The following is a 17,808-nucleotide window of genomic DNA, read 5'->3' as shown; positions in this document are numbered from 1 at the left end:
ATTCAGCTCCTTTATGGCTCACAAAAAAAGCAGGAGGGATATTAAAGCAAATAAAAAACTTATATCCTGTGTAAGTGGAGCACTAGGGTTTGAATGGCGAAATCTGGTATAGAAGTAGCCCTGGATGAAGATGCAGAGCTCTCTTCGGAGGAATTCGGGTCGTTTTTGTAAAATCAGCTGCTCAGGGTGCATGGTACGTGTCCCGTGTGCGCACTGCGCCGCTCCAAGCGTGCGAGGGAGGCTTGCTCTGCATGTACATGGGATCAAGGAGATGCCTCCTGCTGCTTCTCTCCTCATCTTTACTTCTAATGCCACGGGCAGGGAGTGCACAGCATGCAAATTTGCCTGTTTCGTGAAAGGTCTAAGCAGACGTGCTGCTGCTGGGCACATCTCTGGTGTGGGGAGGAGCGGGAGTGCGGATGCGGTCTGTCATCCTTTCCATTGACTCAAAGGCTGAGTCGTTAGACTAAATCCATGCAGGAAACAGCAAAACCTTGACGTCCTCTTTGGGAGCTCCGAATAAGCTAGCTTCGTTTGACGATTGGCTTATGGCGTCACTGACGAGATTAAGGATGTCATTAGTCTCCTGTCTCCAAAGAGAACGGTTCAATATGCAGAAACCGTTTAGACTGAGCAATGTAACTGTGAGATTCCTCAGCTGAAAGTGTTTTGTAGCCTGAGTTTACAGTATTGTAATCAAGGTGCCAGGAGTTCATTGCATTTACAAAATTTTATTCCCGAGTTTCTTCCTCGGGCACAGATGAAGTCTCACTTTGGGTGAGAAAAGGCTCGGGAACCTAAACCTACCCAGATTTCCGTTGATTAAGATTATATGTAATGACTCGAGTGAGCTTACGGCATGCCTTACTGCTGCGCCAGGTTTGGTTCTTGGACGTATTCAGTGTCATCCCTGACACTGGTGTGTTCTGATTTAGAAAGCAAAGCTTCAGCAGCTATTGCAAGGTGACTGTGCATCCTACCCACTTACTTACTTCCTTTCCAAAAATTCAGGGCTCCTGCAGTTTTGTTAGAATTTTCAGCATCAGAACAACCTCAAAATCTAATGAAACAAACCAAAAATTAGAAGTGCAACCATCAAAGCTCTACACTTACTCTGATGTCAAACAACATGGCAGTTCTTTGACTTTCTCCCTGGCACTGGTTTCCTTGGAGGTGAGCAGGGCCTTCGTTAATCAGAGTATTAAATCCTGCAATTGCTTTGTAAACTATTTCTGCAAAGGGGGAAGAATTTCTGCATCTTACTGTGTTTTGCATATCTAGCTCTATCTAGAATCATTTGATTTGGCTTTTTTCATTACAGTCTAGCATCTACCATTTTAATCAACAAGTGCAAAGGATTTATTTCTTCATCTGTTAGCGTACTTGAGCAGCGATTTGTGTGCTTTATCCTGTCTTATGCCTGTTTCTAAATCCTTTTGCTTACAATTCCTAGATTTTAAGCATATTTTGGGTATAGCAGACCAGCGTCTGGGTACAGTTACATATGCAGAGCAAACGTTGCTTTGGATCCCTCTTTTGGCAAGACGTTCAGGTTCAAGTACTCTTGCACTCTTCCTCTTAGAACCGTTGAATAGTTTTGCGGACAGGAATTCAGTGGCTGGGTATCTGCTGCTAACAGTAAAAAAAAAAAAAAAAACAAACCCCAAACATTTTTGATGCATTTCTGAAGCAGCCTTTCCATCCAAAGGGAGGAAAATTCTTTGTTTTGGAGAGACGCACGTACAGCCAGCATTGCTAAGTTACAGCAAACAGGACTATGAAGATTTTAAGGAGCTTACTCATTTTAAATGTTAATCCTTTAGCTACTACAGGAGGAATCACGTTTTGTGTTTGTTTTCTTTCTTTCATTACTGCGGTGTCGGTATGAACAGAGGAACTGTTCCGACTCGACGTGAATGAAGAGGGGGGCAGAACGTGCCTCCTTCCCACCCCCCCAAACAAAGCACTAGTGTAATATTTAATAGTGTAATGTTTCTTACATCTTAAGGTCGTCTTAAATAAATGAAATTTGGCTTGAAAAATGCTGGCATGTCTGTCTTGTTTTTCTATTCAAGCAGATAACTTTTTCCTATTGAAATCCGAAGTTTTGGCATTTTCCGGAACTTGGTTTTATTCCAGCAGCCCAGTTTTAATCATCTGCTCTGGATGCAAGAGGAGAAGACGATGGGGTAGTCACAGTCCTAATTGGCTGCACCTGCGATTCCTTCCCTTGTCCCCGCCGAGCACTCCTTGCTTTCATCGACGTTGTATTTCGGAAGAAGCGGCCCCCACGTAAGGGTGGCAAATTCCAGAGGTTCGTGCGATTTGGAGAGCCAGGCTGTGAGTGAAGAAAACTTGCGGAAGGAAAGTATGACGGCGACAGTTAGAGCTCGGCGCGCGGAGGGAGCGAGATCGTTGCATGCGGGGAGTAACAATGAAACCCTGACGTTTAGGGGAAATAAGCTGAGCCTTATGAAGACTTCACACCATATGGAAATAGAGAAAACTGTCTTTCACAACTACAGCGCGGCTTCGCAGAGTGCCGAGGCTTGACATACGAAAGCGGCACGGGAAGGGGAGCCGGAGCCGGTGCGCACCAGCGGCTGCCGCGGGCCGGCTGGAGGCAGAGGCCGCGGCTCCGCTCCCCTGAAGCCGCGCACCTTCAGCGAGACGGATTTTCCACTCGGGCCTGCCTTGCCAGATGTGTAACAATATTTATAGCCTTCAAATCCGCCCTCCTAAACAAAAACAAGGATGGAATACGGCGCCCAGGCCGTTGCCGGTGAGACGGTGGCAAGCCTCTCCGCAGGTCCCAGTGTGAGCTTTGCTTGACCTTTGATTGCGAAGGAATCGGCAGTGAATTTTTTCCTTTGTGAGTCACTTGTTCCCAGCCAAGATCAGCTGGAAGTTACCAAAAGCTTTTCCATTTGCCTCCTGGTCAAGGGCCGGGGCGAGATGGTTGGAGAGGGGCAGGGTCCGCGCTTTGGCAGGGCGAGCGGCACCTCGGGCGGTGTGAGCTCAGCGGAGACGCGAAGGGACGTGGCGGGTAATGCGGTTTCATCTCTTCCGTCCCCGCGCTGCCCCAGCTCGGAGTGGGGCTCTTCCCAGCTCTGGCTGTTTTATAGCTACAGCCGGAAACTTGTTCAGGATGCTGACGCACGTCAGCGTTAACACATGACAGCGGAGACCAGAAGAGTCCCGATGGCGCCGGGATGGCAACGCAGGCGGGCGGCTGAGCCCGGCAGCTCCTCGTGGACCTGAAATCCTAACCTGGAGGCATGCGGAGGTGTTAATTCTGTCATGCAGTGCCGTTCCTGGCTTTCCCGTTATCCGAGAAAAGAGCGTTGGTGTACCCCGGTAGCAGAGGGAGTGCTAATCTGTACGTGCCACACGCACGGGGTGGTCAGCGAAGTCGTGGGTTCGCACGCGACAGCGAAGGGGGCTTTGTAACGCGTTCGCTGAAGAGTGATTCTGAAGTGGCTTTCTTTTTGTTAACACAGCCATTTCCTACGTTTAACAGTATGCTGTGCTGCTTAATGGCTTTATGCCAATAAATAAAAATACGTGGAATGTTTTCAGACATTGGCTTTATGTATATAGCAACGCTCAGATAAAGCCTGAGGAGATGATTCGGTTAGTTTTTGCTGGTTTCAAATGACATCTTTTTTTCATCGGTGTAGCTTCTGAGCCCTGACTGAGAGGTGGTAACACATCCGAGGTGTTAGCCCCGTGTTCAGAGGCGTGGGGTGGAACTCTCTGGCTATTCCTTATTTTTGGTTTGGGGAGTAAAAGTCTTTCAGGGAATCTTCCAGACAGATTTTGCAATGCTGTAAAGAAAATGTTATTGGGGTTTTTTTTTATTATTCCCCCCCCCCCCCCCCCAAAGCTCTCTAGACTTAATAGGTGTCATGTTGATGCTAAAGTGAGAAACTGCTGTTTGCTTTCGTTTGGAGCCATCTGCCCTTGGAACGGCAGGTTTCCTTGCAGGATGGCTCATTGGGCGCAGCTCACAGTGTCTTTTAGTGTAGCCCTGATAGTGCCTAGGCCCCTCTTTGGTGACCTCTCTGTGCTGATTCCTACGTAACGGGAAAAAATGTGCTTGTTTCAAATCTGCTGATGGGGTCAGTGTCATCTGCTTCTCTCTTGCAGCTGTGCTGGGTGGCACCTTCCCGGTGCCCCTGGGCTGGGGACGCTGGAGGTGGCACCTTGGTTCCTGCAAAGCATGCCCTTCCCCCTGTGTCCTGCTCCTCCTGCTGGACTCTGGAAGGACAAACTTCCCTCTTAGCCCACTCCGTACCCTGACTTCTGTTGCTGAGCGTGTCTGCTCCATCCTTCCTGCCGGCAGCAGCCAGCATGGAGGGACTCCCTCTGCTCAGTTTTGTGCCTCTCCTCTGCAGACCACGCGCTCCTCACAGCCTGCATCGTTTCCAAGAAAAATGTAAAAAGCCTGGAGATACCAGGTGTCTGCCTCTGTATTCTGACATGATACGATTATTCATCTTGGAAGACTGCAGCTGGGTACAGTCGGTGGTAAAAAAACAGACTGAACATTTTGTGCCTTGTTACTACTTGAATGCGTTGTACCGTGCTCTCGTACTACTTCTAGATGGCTTCCTGTTCTTTTTCAGTGACCTTGCCTCGTTTTTCTGGTGCACGGAGCTGACTCCAAGACTTAAACCTGGATCCTGCAAAACTTAACTTCTGATGGAAGTAACCTTGGGGAAAGCTTTTGCAAGATCAGAGAGTTTGCGCTCTTTGGAGGGTGGGGGGTGACTTTTCTCATGCTCAAAGTCAAGATCTTTTCCGAGAACGATGAGGACAAATCTGCACACAGACGGTTGAGTAGCATCAACAAATTCTGTAACAGCTTGGGTGCCTGGAAGCCCCATCTCTGGGGTGAAGAGGTCATCATGCAGCAGGCTGGGTTAATTTGGGCATCTTCCTACCTAATGTTGGTGGTGTCTGGACTGAAGCTGGATTGCTGAGCCAGGAGGGTTGTTTACACTGGTCCTTACAGACCTGCTTTAAATGTGGGAAAAGTAGCATGTTTCCTTCTGGTGTCTTCTGATATAGGCCACGATTTGTTGGATGGAAGGACCAGAATGGAGCAAACTCCAGATTATTTTCCAGGATTGACATTCATAAACCAGCATGAGATGCAAAAACTTCAGTCAAAAGGGAAGTCACAGATCTCACTGCAGTCAGTGGACATGGTGGCTTTCATCCTGTGAAACCCTGTACCAGTGTCCATGGAGTCTGCTGGTACAGCTGGCCTTGTCCTCCTTGCACCGTTACTCAAGACTCTTGGCATTGGTGTTCACGGCTTTCCAGCAGAATGTGGAGATTTTCTGACCCATCAGTGGTGGGAGAGGAAAAGCCTATTGCCCTCTGAGCTTGGCCGCTCCACGTTCCTTTGGTGAAGCTAAGGAAGAAGACTTTCACCCAGTGCATTTTCTTGTTACTTGATCTCCTGAAGTTGGACTTAAACTGGGCTGACTTTTGGGTGTTCTGAAGGCTGGATGTCTGATGTAAATGGCAGAGTTCACTGGCTGCCCAACAGATAGAGAGCCTTTTTTTGTAGCACATGCTTGCTTTTTCTGTGGAGTCTGAACAGCTTTTGAAATGGTTAAACTTGCGTTCTTTCATCCTTTGTAGCATGAGTTTGTCTCCCAGTAAAATGTGTGTGGGGCACAGAGGTTTTTGTTGGGTTTTTTTTTTTATTTTTTTATTTTAAAGCTAGAAGCCTTATGGTCTCTATTCACTTTGGAATTTCAAAATAAACAGCAGAAGGAGGAATATTTTGCAGTTCACACCTCTGACTTTTCAACTCCAACTTTTATCTTATTTTTGAACTAAATAAAATAGATCGGAAGTAGTCAAAGAAAACACATAGAGAATCAGGGTAGGAGTAAAGAAATAGCCAGGTGAATCCTGCTGTTATGCCAGGAACTTTGACCCATTAATATACGCCATCGCTGATAAATTAACATCCATAAACTTGTAATTCCTGTTGCTGCCTATGGTCTATTAAGAAAATTCAGCTGGTGTATGGGAGAATGAAGTTGCATTTAAAACATAAATCATATTGTGAATAACCTCACTCGTCTACACACAATACGAATGATGTCGTTGGATGAACCTCCATGATCATTTCCTGATTAACTGGCGGCCGTATGAAAAAATGATAAATATTTGGTATTTCTGTTGCTGGCATGTTACCTTCAAATACGACGCTTCTGCTGCGCTCCCAGGAGCATCAGATGATGTTGAACATTCCTTTTTGGCATGCAGCCGTCCTCGGGGCACCGCAGATGCTGGGGCTGCCGCTGCCTTGTGTCGGACGACGAGCAGCACTTCGCAGTCTGCTTCACTGCTGTGTCCACCCTCTGTCACATGGAGCTGAACCCGAAATCACACAGGAATGGCAGCTGGTGCTGCGTGTCAGCAGCCACGCTGCCAGTGGTGCTGAGGATGCAAGTACTCCGTCCTCACTGCTTTTTTTCCCCCTCTCTTTTTTCTCCTTGGTCGTTTGAGAAGCCTGGCAGGAACACGTCGCAGAGGTCTTCCATTGCTGCCAGCTTTCTGGTTGGGTCGCTGCTCTTTCACACAGGTGATGGGGAATGGTGGATCCATGGACACAGCCACACTCCTTTTCCTTATTCATATTTCCTTCTATGAAATGACCAAAACCCAGTGGTGACTCCTCTAGCCGCTCCCGTTACAGAATTTCTTTGTCCAACATCTCCTCCTGATACTGATGTTAGCATAACATTCCCACTCCAGCTCCTCTGCTCCCTGCACCCGGAACAGGTCGCAGAGGATGTAACTGCTCCTCTGAGGACTGAGGTCTGATCATTTACGGCATGATAAAATCTCACATAGCATTTAACATCTGGGGCTTCTTCCTTTCAGGACAATTTGTATGGTTCTTTGATTTACAGAGATTCCTTATTGCCATCCATGGCTGGATGGATGTTCCCTGCTCCTGGTGCAAGGTGAATGGATTTGTCCTTCCCTTCAATAATAACCACGTAAAGCACAGCAGAGGCAAATGCAAAGGAGTTCTCACCTTTGGAGAGGAGAATGGGTAGAAGGAACTGAAAATGCTGGATACTACAAATGGAGCTGACTGCTTTCTAGAAAGGCTCTCAGAATCTCTGCTTCTGGAGAAAGGGTAAAAACTGGGCTGGAGTGGCAGCCAGGGAGCAAAAGGCATTCACAGAATCACAGGATGGTTTGAGTTGGAAGGGACCTTTCAGGTCCATCTGGTCCAACCCCCTGCAGTGAGCAGGGACATCTCCAACTTGAGCAGGTTGCTCAGCCCCGTCCAGCCTGACCTGGGATGTTGCCAGGCATGGGGCATCTCCCACCTCTCTGGGCAACCTGGGACAGGGGTTCAGCGCCCTCATCGTGAAAAATGTCTTCCTTAGATCTAGTCTGAATCTGCCCTCGTTTAGTTTAAAACCGTTACCCCTTGTCCTATTGCTACAGCCGTGCTAACAAGCCTGTCCCCATCTTTCTCCTAAGCCCCTCTCAGCCCTAGCAGGCTGCAGGAAGGTCTCCCCGGAGCCTTCTCTGCTCCAGGCTGAGCCCCCCCAGCTCTCCCAGCCTGGCCTCTCAGCAGAGCTGTTCCAGCCCTCGGAGCGTTGCTGGGGCCTCCTCTGGCCCCGCTCCAGCAGGTCCGTGTCTCTCCTGTGCCGAGGGCTCCAGAGCTGGACGCAGCCCTGCAGGGGGGTCTCCCCAGAGCGGGGCAGAGGGGCAGAATCCCCTCCCTCGCCCTGCTGGCCACGCGGCTTTGGGGGCAGCCCAGGACACGGTTGGCTTCTGGGCTGTGAGCGCACATTGCCGGCTCCTGTCCAGCTTTTCATCCACCAGGACACCCAGGTCCTTCTGGGCAGGGCTGCTCTCCATCCCTTCATCCCCCAGCCTGTGCTGGTACCAGGGGTTGCCCCGACCCAGGGGCAGGACCCTGCACTTGGCCTTGTTGAACCTCAGGAGGTTCACACGGGCCCATTCCTCGAGCCTGTCCAGGCATCCCGTCCCTCAGGGGTGTCAACCGCACCACTCAGTTTGGTGTCATCTGCAAGCTCATTCCCAGCACTGTACCTTTGCAGATATTCAGGGCTTAGCTGGAGGAAGCTGCTGTGCAAGCCTTTCAGGAGAGGTGAGCAGTAATGGCATGGAAAGGAAGTAGGAATACAAAATTACATACCCATATGTAAGCTGCCCGACTAATAAACGTGGGGCCTTTTCAACTAGAGTTGGTGATCTGCGAATGTAACCATCATTCACTTTCCTGCAGACATTTTAGCCTCATAAACTTGAGCACCAGACGTTCTCAGTAGGATATGTCTAACCGAGATCAGTTCTCTTGCCCAGGAAGCTCTCAGTTGGGAAGGACTGTTTCCCTGCGTAATGAAGAGGTGGTGGCTGCGGGAACTTCTGGCGCGGGACTGCCTGCTGTCAGCTTGCCTGATAGCTGGAAGGGGGCACGCCGAATATACATTGAGCTGCTGATGTGTCCAAGAAAGGAGACGATAGACGGTTGTTCTTCCGAGCTGTGCTTTCAGATTTCTGCATCTTGGCTTCTGTGAAAACCACAGCTTTTCCTGCCCCCGTCTCCCAGTGCAACCGATTAATTCTGACTAGCCCTCAGTGCTCCAGGAGATATCTGCCATACCGCCCGGAATGAAAACACGCTGTGGCAGAGCCAAGAGAGCGAATCCTGAAACTGGAGCCACAGCCTGAGACTTTAGTAAACAGGATGGGAAGAACATTGAAGCAGAGTCCAGCCAAAGGAATGGCCAATGTTGAGATTGTGCAAAATAACCCGATACAACAGCTCTCCCAGAAATCTGTCAAAATCCGTGCTTTGTTCCCACCTTTGTGCTAATGATTTTTCAGGGGGTGATTTGATGTGTACGTGTCTTGACGAGTTCTTTCTTCATCATCACCTAACAATTTTCCTTTATTTTTACAGTTTCAGAGCTCCAGATCCTTTTGAATACTTGGTTTAACCCCTCAAAAGTGTAGAATTTTGCCAAAGCAGGTGGCAGATGATTTGTTTTAAAACCACTATTTGCACCAAACGCCCAGCCTCGCTGTGTGTTACACGAGAGGACAATTATGTGAAGCTTCTGAAAGCACTTACAGGGTCATGCCTTAACTCAGCCTTTAAAAGAGTACAGCTTCAGGGGATGCTGAGAAGATCTGCTTGGAGGTATTTTTTGGTCGTCTACCATTACGTTGTCTGTTTTGAAGCTAGTGTTTTACTTACATATCCTTATAACTTCTTTGAAGCGATCGCCTCCATCAGAGGCCAGCCTCTTGTTCAGGGGTGGCAGGTGAAGTAGCTGTACAAAGTCTCTGAGCTTGCCTGGAAGAAGTCCTCAGACTGCAGTTTTCTTCAGACAGGCTGGACCGTGCCAGCATGACCTTGGTTGGAGACGGAAACCACATGTCTGTCTGAGGAATAATGCTGACCCACAGGTGGAGGATCAGGCTACCTTTTCATCTGTGTTTCTTCTTAACCTAGCTGCCTTATGCTGCGAGGAAGTAGGAATCGCCTACAAATACGAAGAGCAGCAAAAGTGCTTTGGGTGATGTCCCACCACGCTGGAGCAGCTTCAGTAGGTGATCTTGGGTGTAGATCAAGATGCAAGTTAGGAGCTGGAAACAACATTAAGCTGCTTCGGATCACAGGAAACATTTATCGGCAATAAGTATGCCAACTGTTGTTCACCCAGTCTTGCGTGTGTGATTATCTGCATGAGTAAGGGTGAGCTGTCTGGGTACAGGTAGTTTTACGCTGCCTTCCACTAATTGCATTAAGCTATTCAAAATATATATTATAAAAACCTAGGAGCCATAGTCTAAGCTTCAAAACCTCTCCTGCTTTGCAGATTTTAATCAGTTTTACTGCGGTGCGTGAAGTAAATGGCAGAAGCACCTCTGAAATGGCAGTTGTATGGGAAGGAAGAAGCAGAGGAGAGCGTGGGCAGAGAGCAGTGCCGGGCTTCTGCCGGGGGAAGAACAAGGTAGTGTCTGCAAGGTACCGGGGTGCCGGAAGGCCCCGCATTCTTGCTACTCATCTAGCGAATCGAGGAGTGGCGATGCGAGTCTCGATGCACGTGTCTCCACGAAATAAGTCCTCGTTCTCTCTGGTGAATGGGATCTTTGCTGCCAGCACCACGCGCGTCCCGGGAGGGCACTGGCTGGGTTCTGGGCTGAGGCTGCTGGAAGACTTCGGAGCGCTACCCTTCCATTTCTGCTGTAGCCACTAAAAGAAACCGTTTATCTCCACTTTCCTTAAAAAGAGGTTTCTTTGTGCAGTGGAAGTGCTCACTGATAAGGTGTCAGTCCTTGTTCCACGTAGACGTGCTCGAGAACTGAAGACAATTGAGGAATGCGATGGCAAAACCCACTGCACCGCTGAGTCCTCATGGCTGGCTGACGGTTGATAAATACCTGGAAATGCTCTACATTCTCCTTATTACATTTATTAATATTAATATATGCTAAAGGAGCACTAGCAACACTAACTACAGGTACAGTTGAACATTTGTGCAGTATTCATAAACAGTGGAAGTGACATTAAACATATGCAGGAATCCCCATAGTTATAAATATTTACAAATATTTGTTTTGGCGAGAGCGCCTGACTCAGATGTTCCTAGCTGCACTCCCTAATCCAGTGCGCGTGTTTGTCGCACGATTTGCTCCTCAAATTGATAGTTGAATTAGCCTGAATGCCGGGGATTTCCCTTGGTGTATCACTTTGTATTTCTCAAATATTTAAATTTCATCACAGTTGGGGAAAAAACGCACCGCTCCAGCTCCGCGTGGTTAACACATGGGCGTTGCGGAGTTGGTGTTGATTCATTTGCCAGCAAGAGAGATCTAACGTGGTACGTGAGCACGATCTCGCTCGGTAGTTAATAATCCTTATCAGAGCCACCTAAGCGTCCCTTGGCATGCCGTGAATTGCCGTTCAAGAGATGCTTATGAATTCCTAACTCGAGCACTTTCCAAAAGACCCGAGCGTGGGAGGTTGCGTCCCACTGAAATGCAGCTCTGAAACGTTTTGCCTGTAGACATCAGTTGGCTTTTTCTTCCCCACCGAGATAGTCAAGGGAAGGTTAAATACCAGACCAAGCCCACAACGTGTGGGTATTACCTTGGCAGAAGTTGTTTAGCGCATGACACGGGAGGGGGGCCAAGACTGCGCTGCAATTGACCACACGCGGGTCTGAATGCTCGCTACCCGTTAAAATTTACCTCGGATTGAACTGAAGCAGAAGCTCATGTTTTTCTGAAGTTTCAGTTTATTTTGTGCACAGGACAGCTTTTTGTATGTTACCAGATTTCCTGCTTCTCCTGGTAGTCGGTCGGTGATGGGCTCTTTTGCTGCTTATGGGTCTCTCTTCACAGAGCATCAGCAGGAAAACCCATTTTTCCATAAGAAAATTAAACTGGAACACCCCCCTCTCCCCCCAATATAAAATTGGGGCACAGTCTAGTATCAAGCAAGTTTTAAAGCTTATGGTTTTAAAGCTAAGAAGGGCTTTTTTGCACAGAAAACTGTGATTTAATATAGTTATGTTCTCTCTGGCTCTAACTTCACGAGGTGGGTAACAGCACGAGCAAGGACGAGCAATGCAAGCCTCACCTTGGGTCAGCATCCCAAATCCTTATCCGAAGTCCTTGGGGCGGCTGTGTCCGTGCAGCGGGATCGCCCGAGCCGGCGAGTGTGCGCTGACAGGACCGTGTGCGTCCTGTCACATACTGTCTGTCTGGTTTGTTTTCAGCCTGAAGTGCGGAGAACTACTCGTGCCGTCAGAAGACATTGTGGTTCAGACCTACTCAAATGGGTTTTCTGTAGTCATTTTCTGACTGTCTGCCACGGCAGGCGCCGGCAAAGTGATTTCTTTTTGCTTTTCATGGAAATCGATAGAGAGGTTGCTTCATAATATATTTATTTTTTTATGTTTTCAACTTTGAAAAGATTTGAAAACTATGTTAAGAATAGGCTTTGTGGAAACTGGGGTCAAAATCAGTGGAAACAATACGTGTCTAATGAAACTTCTATAAGGCATCCAGATACAAATTGGTCTTTTCATTTACATTTCACTACAGATGTCAATGAAAGCACAGTTCCTTCTAAAGCGTCCTAATGTATGTAAACCATTGCGGGAAGCATAGCATGCAAAGCCTAGGCGACTGCAGATGGAGAGAAAAGGCTCCTGATTTCATAAAAATAACAAAACCTGTTTTAACATATTGTGCATTAAATATTGTTCATTTGCATACTTTCTATGGCTAGGTTATAAAAGCCCACCATGTGGTGGACTTGTTGGAAGTCTGAAAAGATACTCTTTCTCCAAATGGAGATGTGTTACTGGAAGCTGCTGCTTAATTATAAAACAAAAATAACTAGTTTTCTCTAGGGTTTTTTTCTTTTTTCTTTTGTAGGTTTTTAGAGTCTGGGTTTTTTGTTGTTTACATAAAATTCAATAGAATTAGGAAGGGAAACATAGGTGCAATCACCGCAAATTCTGCTAACTGGGGTGCGGTGTTTTATAACAGTCTGCCTGCTTGGAAGCGGCAGCAGCAGGGACTCCTCCGTCGAGAGTTCCCAGCAGATAGCCGGGCAGATTGTAAAGTACCTCTTACATTATTTTTTTGCTTCTTTATATAGACTTGTATAATTTTACGTGTCTTGTATATAGCGTATCCGTGGCTGAAACGTTGGAGAGTAGAGAAGTACAATGCCACAAATTACAATGAGAAATTACTGTCGAAAGCGTAAATAGAAAAATGTGTGAAAGGAGAAGGAAAAATTCCGTGGATGTGGGGTGGGAGTCTTGCCTACGCCCAGGGTTTGGAGGAGGACGGAGTGAGACACATTTTTTGGAGGGAGCAGGTTCCGTCACTTAATAGCCATGGCTTGGCCCGGTCCCGATCCACGTACAGGATTTCGTGAAGCTGGAGCAGTGGGTGGTATCTGAGCACAGGCGCCCGTTAAGCCCGGCCTCAGAGACGTCTCAGCTATCGCCGGAGGGGTAAGGGTTGTGAAGGTTAAGGTTGCCAGCTTAAAATCAATCTGCTAGTTTATAAGCTGCCAACGCAAAGAGCGCGGGGCGGGCGTGAGGCGACGGGGGAGCTGGCGCGCTCCTGCGTTCAGGGGGGTTTGCAAGGGCGAAGGGAGCAGCCCGAGCAGTTTGCTTTAGCGCGTGTCTTGCTGGAGAGGCTGCACATGAAATTGGAGGGCGGTAGATCTTAGTCTGAGCTTGTTTTTTTTAAGAAAAAGCAATTTTTCAGTCGAACTCGAGAGAGGAGCCCTGCGCCAGGGGCAGCGCCTTTTGCACGCCCCGTGGAGATCCACTCGCAGGTAGCCAAGCAGCAAGCCGCTGAGACTTGTCATTTGTCACCTGCTTTTCTGCAGCCCAGCTTGCTCCTGGCCGGCTGTCAAGACGCGGGGTGTTCTCTGAGCGCTGACACGTACCACCCCAGAGCCCCCACCTCCGATCCCTGGGAGGATGCTCTGGGCTGGGCAGGTGCACCCCAGATTTCCCAGGACGTTGGTGTGTCCGTGCACATCTTCCAGGTGCCGGGATTTGGAGACCCAGGGAGGGACTTGCGCAGTGGACGGGGGCAGGAGACTTTGGTGCTTCAAGACGTGAACATCCCGTTTGCTGACAGCTTTGCAAATCTTGACCTTAATTAGGCAGCCTGTCTCTCGGTTCTTCCTGGGGGTGCGTGCGAGTCGAGAAGGGCCAGAGTGAAACCTCCCCTGAGAGATTATTGGAAGAATATTTTTTTTTTTATGCTGAAGCAGTTCTTTTATAACTAAGCTCAGAAACAGGTTGTGGTCATACCCAGAAGGCAGCTGGTCCTTTTGCATTTAGCTCGGGGTGTGAGGTTTGCACGGCAGACTGGTGTTTGATGAAGTTAAAAAGATAGTTGTCCCAGTCCATGGGAATTCTTCTATGTACACACAGAGCGAGAGAAGGACTGTTGGAGAAGTCAGAGTGCAAAGTCATATAATTCAGTCTTGGAGAAGAGGAGGCTGAGGGGAGCCCTCATCGCGCTCTACAACTACCTGAAAGGGGGTTGTGGCGATGTGGGTGTTGGTCTCTTCTCCCAGGTAACCAGCGATAGAATGAGAGGAAATGGCCTCCAGTTGCACCAGGGAAGGTTTAGACTGGATATTGGGAAAAATTTCTTTACTGAGAGAGCGGTCAACCATTGGCACAGGCTGCCCAGGGTGGTGGTGGAGTCACCATCTCTGGAAGTGATCAAAAAACGTGTGGATGTGGCACTTTGGGACATGGTTTAGTGGGCGTGGTGGTGTTGGGTTGATGGTTGGACTTGATGATCTTAAAGGTCTTTTCCAACCTTAATGGTTCTGTGAGTCTGTGAATTAAAGACTTACTCAAAAAAAGCATACACACAAGGGAACCCAACTGGTCTTGCAAAGCCCGTGGTGCTGATGGCGTATTTTGCTGTGCATGCCTGACTTGGGGAGCTCCGCAATATTCCTTCATCAGACAGTTTGTACATGTTGAACATGCGAGTATTTGTAATCAAAAGTGTCCTAATGGAGTTCAACTTAAAACGGACGACAGAGAGAAAATGAAGGTCCAGCTGGAGTAGTGGTTTGCACTGGCTGAGCGCAGGCGCTGGGCACCAGGCTGCAGCAGGGCGGCGGTGGCCGCAGCATGGCTCGCGGAGCAGAAGTGGGGACCCAGCCGCACCCTTCGGCGGCAGCAATGTGGCTGGGGAAGCACCTACTTGGGCAGAAGCTTTTTGTTGCTTTCTCAAAGTAGGTGCTTTCTGAACAGGGCGCTTGTGCCTGTAAACAGACTGTGCCCTGAAGCCCGGAGCATATAGTGCCTATGGCTTAGCGTAAGTGCGGTCCTGAACTAGGATGGGGCTGCACGATGCACCTGTGAGTCTTAGTGCCTGAGCCACTAGATGAGGAAAATGCCATTTTTCCTATTTCTACGAATTAAGCAACGTTATTGTCACCTAATAGCATCTTCTGTTTTAGCACTGGGAAGTCTGACTGTGTTAATTTGCTCTTTTTCCCCTCATCCATTCTCCACAGCAGCAGCAGGAGATGCTGGCACTGAAGCATCAGCAGGAGCTGCTGGAGCACCAGAGGAAGTTGGAGCAGCACCGACAGGAGCAGGAGCTGGAGAAGCAGCACCGGGAGCAGAAACTTCAGCAGCTAAAAAACAAAGAGAAAGGAAAAGAGAGTAAGTACCAAAAGCTCACTTGTTTCAGTGATGACAGGTAGAGCAGATGAATGGAAGCCATAAAGCAGCTTTATAGAGCTGGAGGAACCTTCATGATAGCCTCTCGACAGAGCTTGGCTGCGTGGGGAGCTTATGTAAACTGTGAGGAGGCATTGAGGGTAGGAGAGAAATGTATTTCTATGCTTTATCTTCATTTTTGTCTTACTAAATGCCATTTTAGCGTTTTTCAAAAGGAAGCGTATCGTCTCTTTACTTGATTTAACATTTTTTGAAGTATTTTTGGCAGCATTCCTAATGGAGGCAGAATATTAAACCCATAAAATACACCAGATGCACACTGCATTTCTTTTACTTTTCTTAATTTCACTCTTTTAAGATGTAGCCGAGTTCTCAGTTCCTAGCTTTAAAGTGTTTGCATTCAGAAAGTACTTCTTTCATGAGGTTACAGATTGTGGTTGGCTTTCCCACGCGTCATTATCTACTTCATGAGATTCAGTAAAATGATTATGGCCTCACAATTTCCCTTATCAAAGACACTTGGGTTGCTTGTTCGATTTTCTTTTAGAAGTGAATGGGAGGCAAAATACCTCCCTAAGTTGTACTAGCAACTTGTTAGGTCTTCGTTTCAAATGAAATAAAGAAGCTTGTGAGGGCAGAAGCGGAGAGGACGGAAGGGTACTGGGAGATGGGATGCTGCCTGGGGATGAGGAACAAGATCGAGGTCCAAGAAGTATTTTTCTAGTAGGAAAGGACTGGGGTCTAGGATAGTAAAAAAAATTAGCTGAAGGTTGAATTCCCCACTCCCTGCACATGCGTCTTGCAACAGCAGACTTTCAGCTGCAGCCAAAATGAGGGAACGCACAGACCTACCTCATTCTCTTTGCAGAGCAGTTCGCAGGAGGTCCAACGTGTCTGTCTGCGTTTGGTTTGGGTTTTGTTCATTTTACATACTAGAAAGGCCAAAGGATCAGAATCTACTTAAAAGAAGCAATTGAACGTTCAGGAGTGAGTAAAGGTGGTGATAACGCAGGTTGGCTGCGCCGGTGCCCAGTTGGCTGCCACGTGCCATGCTTTTCAGTTCTCCTCTGGCTGCTCTGTTATTTTCCAAAGTAAAGGCAGTTGGGTCAAACTGGACGAAAGCTATAAGCGTTTCCACTTCACCCTGCTGTTCTCATCAGCTGTTGATACTGTACCGATGTTTTGTGGGGCCTCTCTGCAAAACTGGTATCTGGTTATTCTCATTACATTAATTTGCAAATACATAAAAATGCCTGAGTCCCTCTAAAATGGAAAAAGCTTCAAGGCACCTTTTGGATGAAACCTTTTGGTGTAGAGGAAAAAACAGAATTTGGGGATGTTAAGTTGAAGATCCTGTTCCCATGGCTACAGTTTTATTTTTAAATTACTTTTATTGAAGAAGTACTGTGGTGTATAATCATTATAGCGCCTCAGCTCCTAAGAATAATTTAAAAATAACTTAAGTTATTTTTCTCACACCAGAAAATTTTGCTAAGCACGGCACAGCTAAAATTGTCCTGATCTGAAATACGAAGAGTGCGTAATAGATGTAGTATTCTCCCTCCTTCCTCCATCACTGTAAGCCAAAATATATTGTTTTGTACCTTTTAGAAAGCAAATCACAAGTCGATTTAGATTAACATAACATCAGGTCCTTGCATTCTCACCTCAGGAGCCTTCACCTGTCCCTCATGAATGATATCTGCTATCGTAAAGCTTTTGATCAAAAGCATGACTTCCACAAAAGGCAGGAAAACGTCTATGGAAGTGAAGGCGGATTTTGTGCAGGATAAGGAGCGATAGTCAGTTGTCCTGTCTTTCCACTGTTAGGGTTGAACCTAGAACCCGTCCTGTGCATCGGTGTTTCCAGAGACTTCTAGGCATGGACCATTCAATCCCTTGTGGCCCTGGCAGCCTTGGACCATGACTTGTCTTAGACTTTCTTCTCCAAGTTGGCCAGCTGTGATCATGCCACGCTACCGCTGAGGCTTTCTCCTGTTATTTTCCTTTTGTTCTGCTCCTCTACTCCTGCGTTGTGTAACCTCCTCCTCCCTGCAGGAGCCTGGTTCTGCTTCTGCCCTCCCTTGTCCTCTCCCCACCGCCCCTGCCTTATCCTGTATTCAGACACTATTTGATCCCGGGACAATGTGTAACTTGGTTTTGTCTCTGTGGTAGTAACCTTGCTCGGTCTTCTGGCTCCTTAGAGCCATCCTGTCTGCAGCACTTTGCTGGTTGTGGCTTCTCCTGTTTGCAGTCTTTATCAGTTGATCTGCTCTTTCTTCCCTGCTCCTCATAGACACTCAGGCTTTCTGAAACGAACGGACCAGCTTCTGCGCTTCACAGCTTGGTTTTCCCCACGAGGCACAGCTGCTCGCCTAGCCAGGGCTGCTGCGTCAGCTCTGGCTCTCCAGTTCTTTCTCTCCAGTTCTTTCTCTCTCATCATCCTTCTATTCTCCCATGCCTTTGCTTCCGCTGGGGTGGAGTGTCTTGCTTCCTGCCTGTGAACTTCCTCCACACATACGGGCTTTTA

The 17,808-nt window shown here is 47.9% G+C and overlaps 1 protein-coding gene across 1 annotated transcript in view; it reads left to right on the top strand.

The window, feature by feature from the left end:
* HDAC4 (histone deacetylase 4) overlaps nt 1-17,808 on the top strand; it is a 164,755-nt gene that overhangs the window by 41,524 nt on the left and 105,423 nt on the right. The window contains exon 3 of the mRNA XM_082001548.1: nt 15,110-15,260. Within this exon, the coding sequence (XP_081857674.1) occupies nt 15,110-15,260 (151 nt within the window). The remainder of the gene's footprint in view (nt 1-15,109; nt 15,261-17,808) is intronic.

This window comes from Phaethon aethereus (assembly GCF_964289735.1).
Source record: "Phaethon aethereus genome assembly, chromosome: 6".
Taxonomy (NCBI): domain Eukaryota; kingdom Metazoa; phylum Chordata; class Aves; order Phaethontiformes; family Phaethontidae; genus Phaethon; species Phaethon aethereus.
The sequence above is the reverse complement of the archived record's forward strand: the minus strand, read 5'-3'. Positions and strand labels throughout refer to the sequence as shown.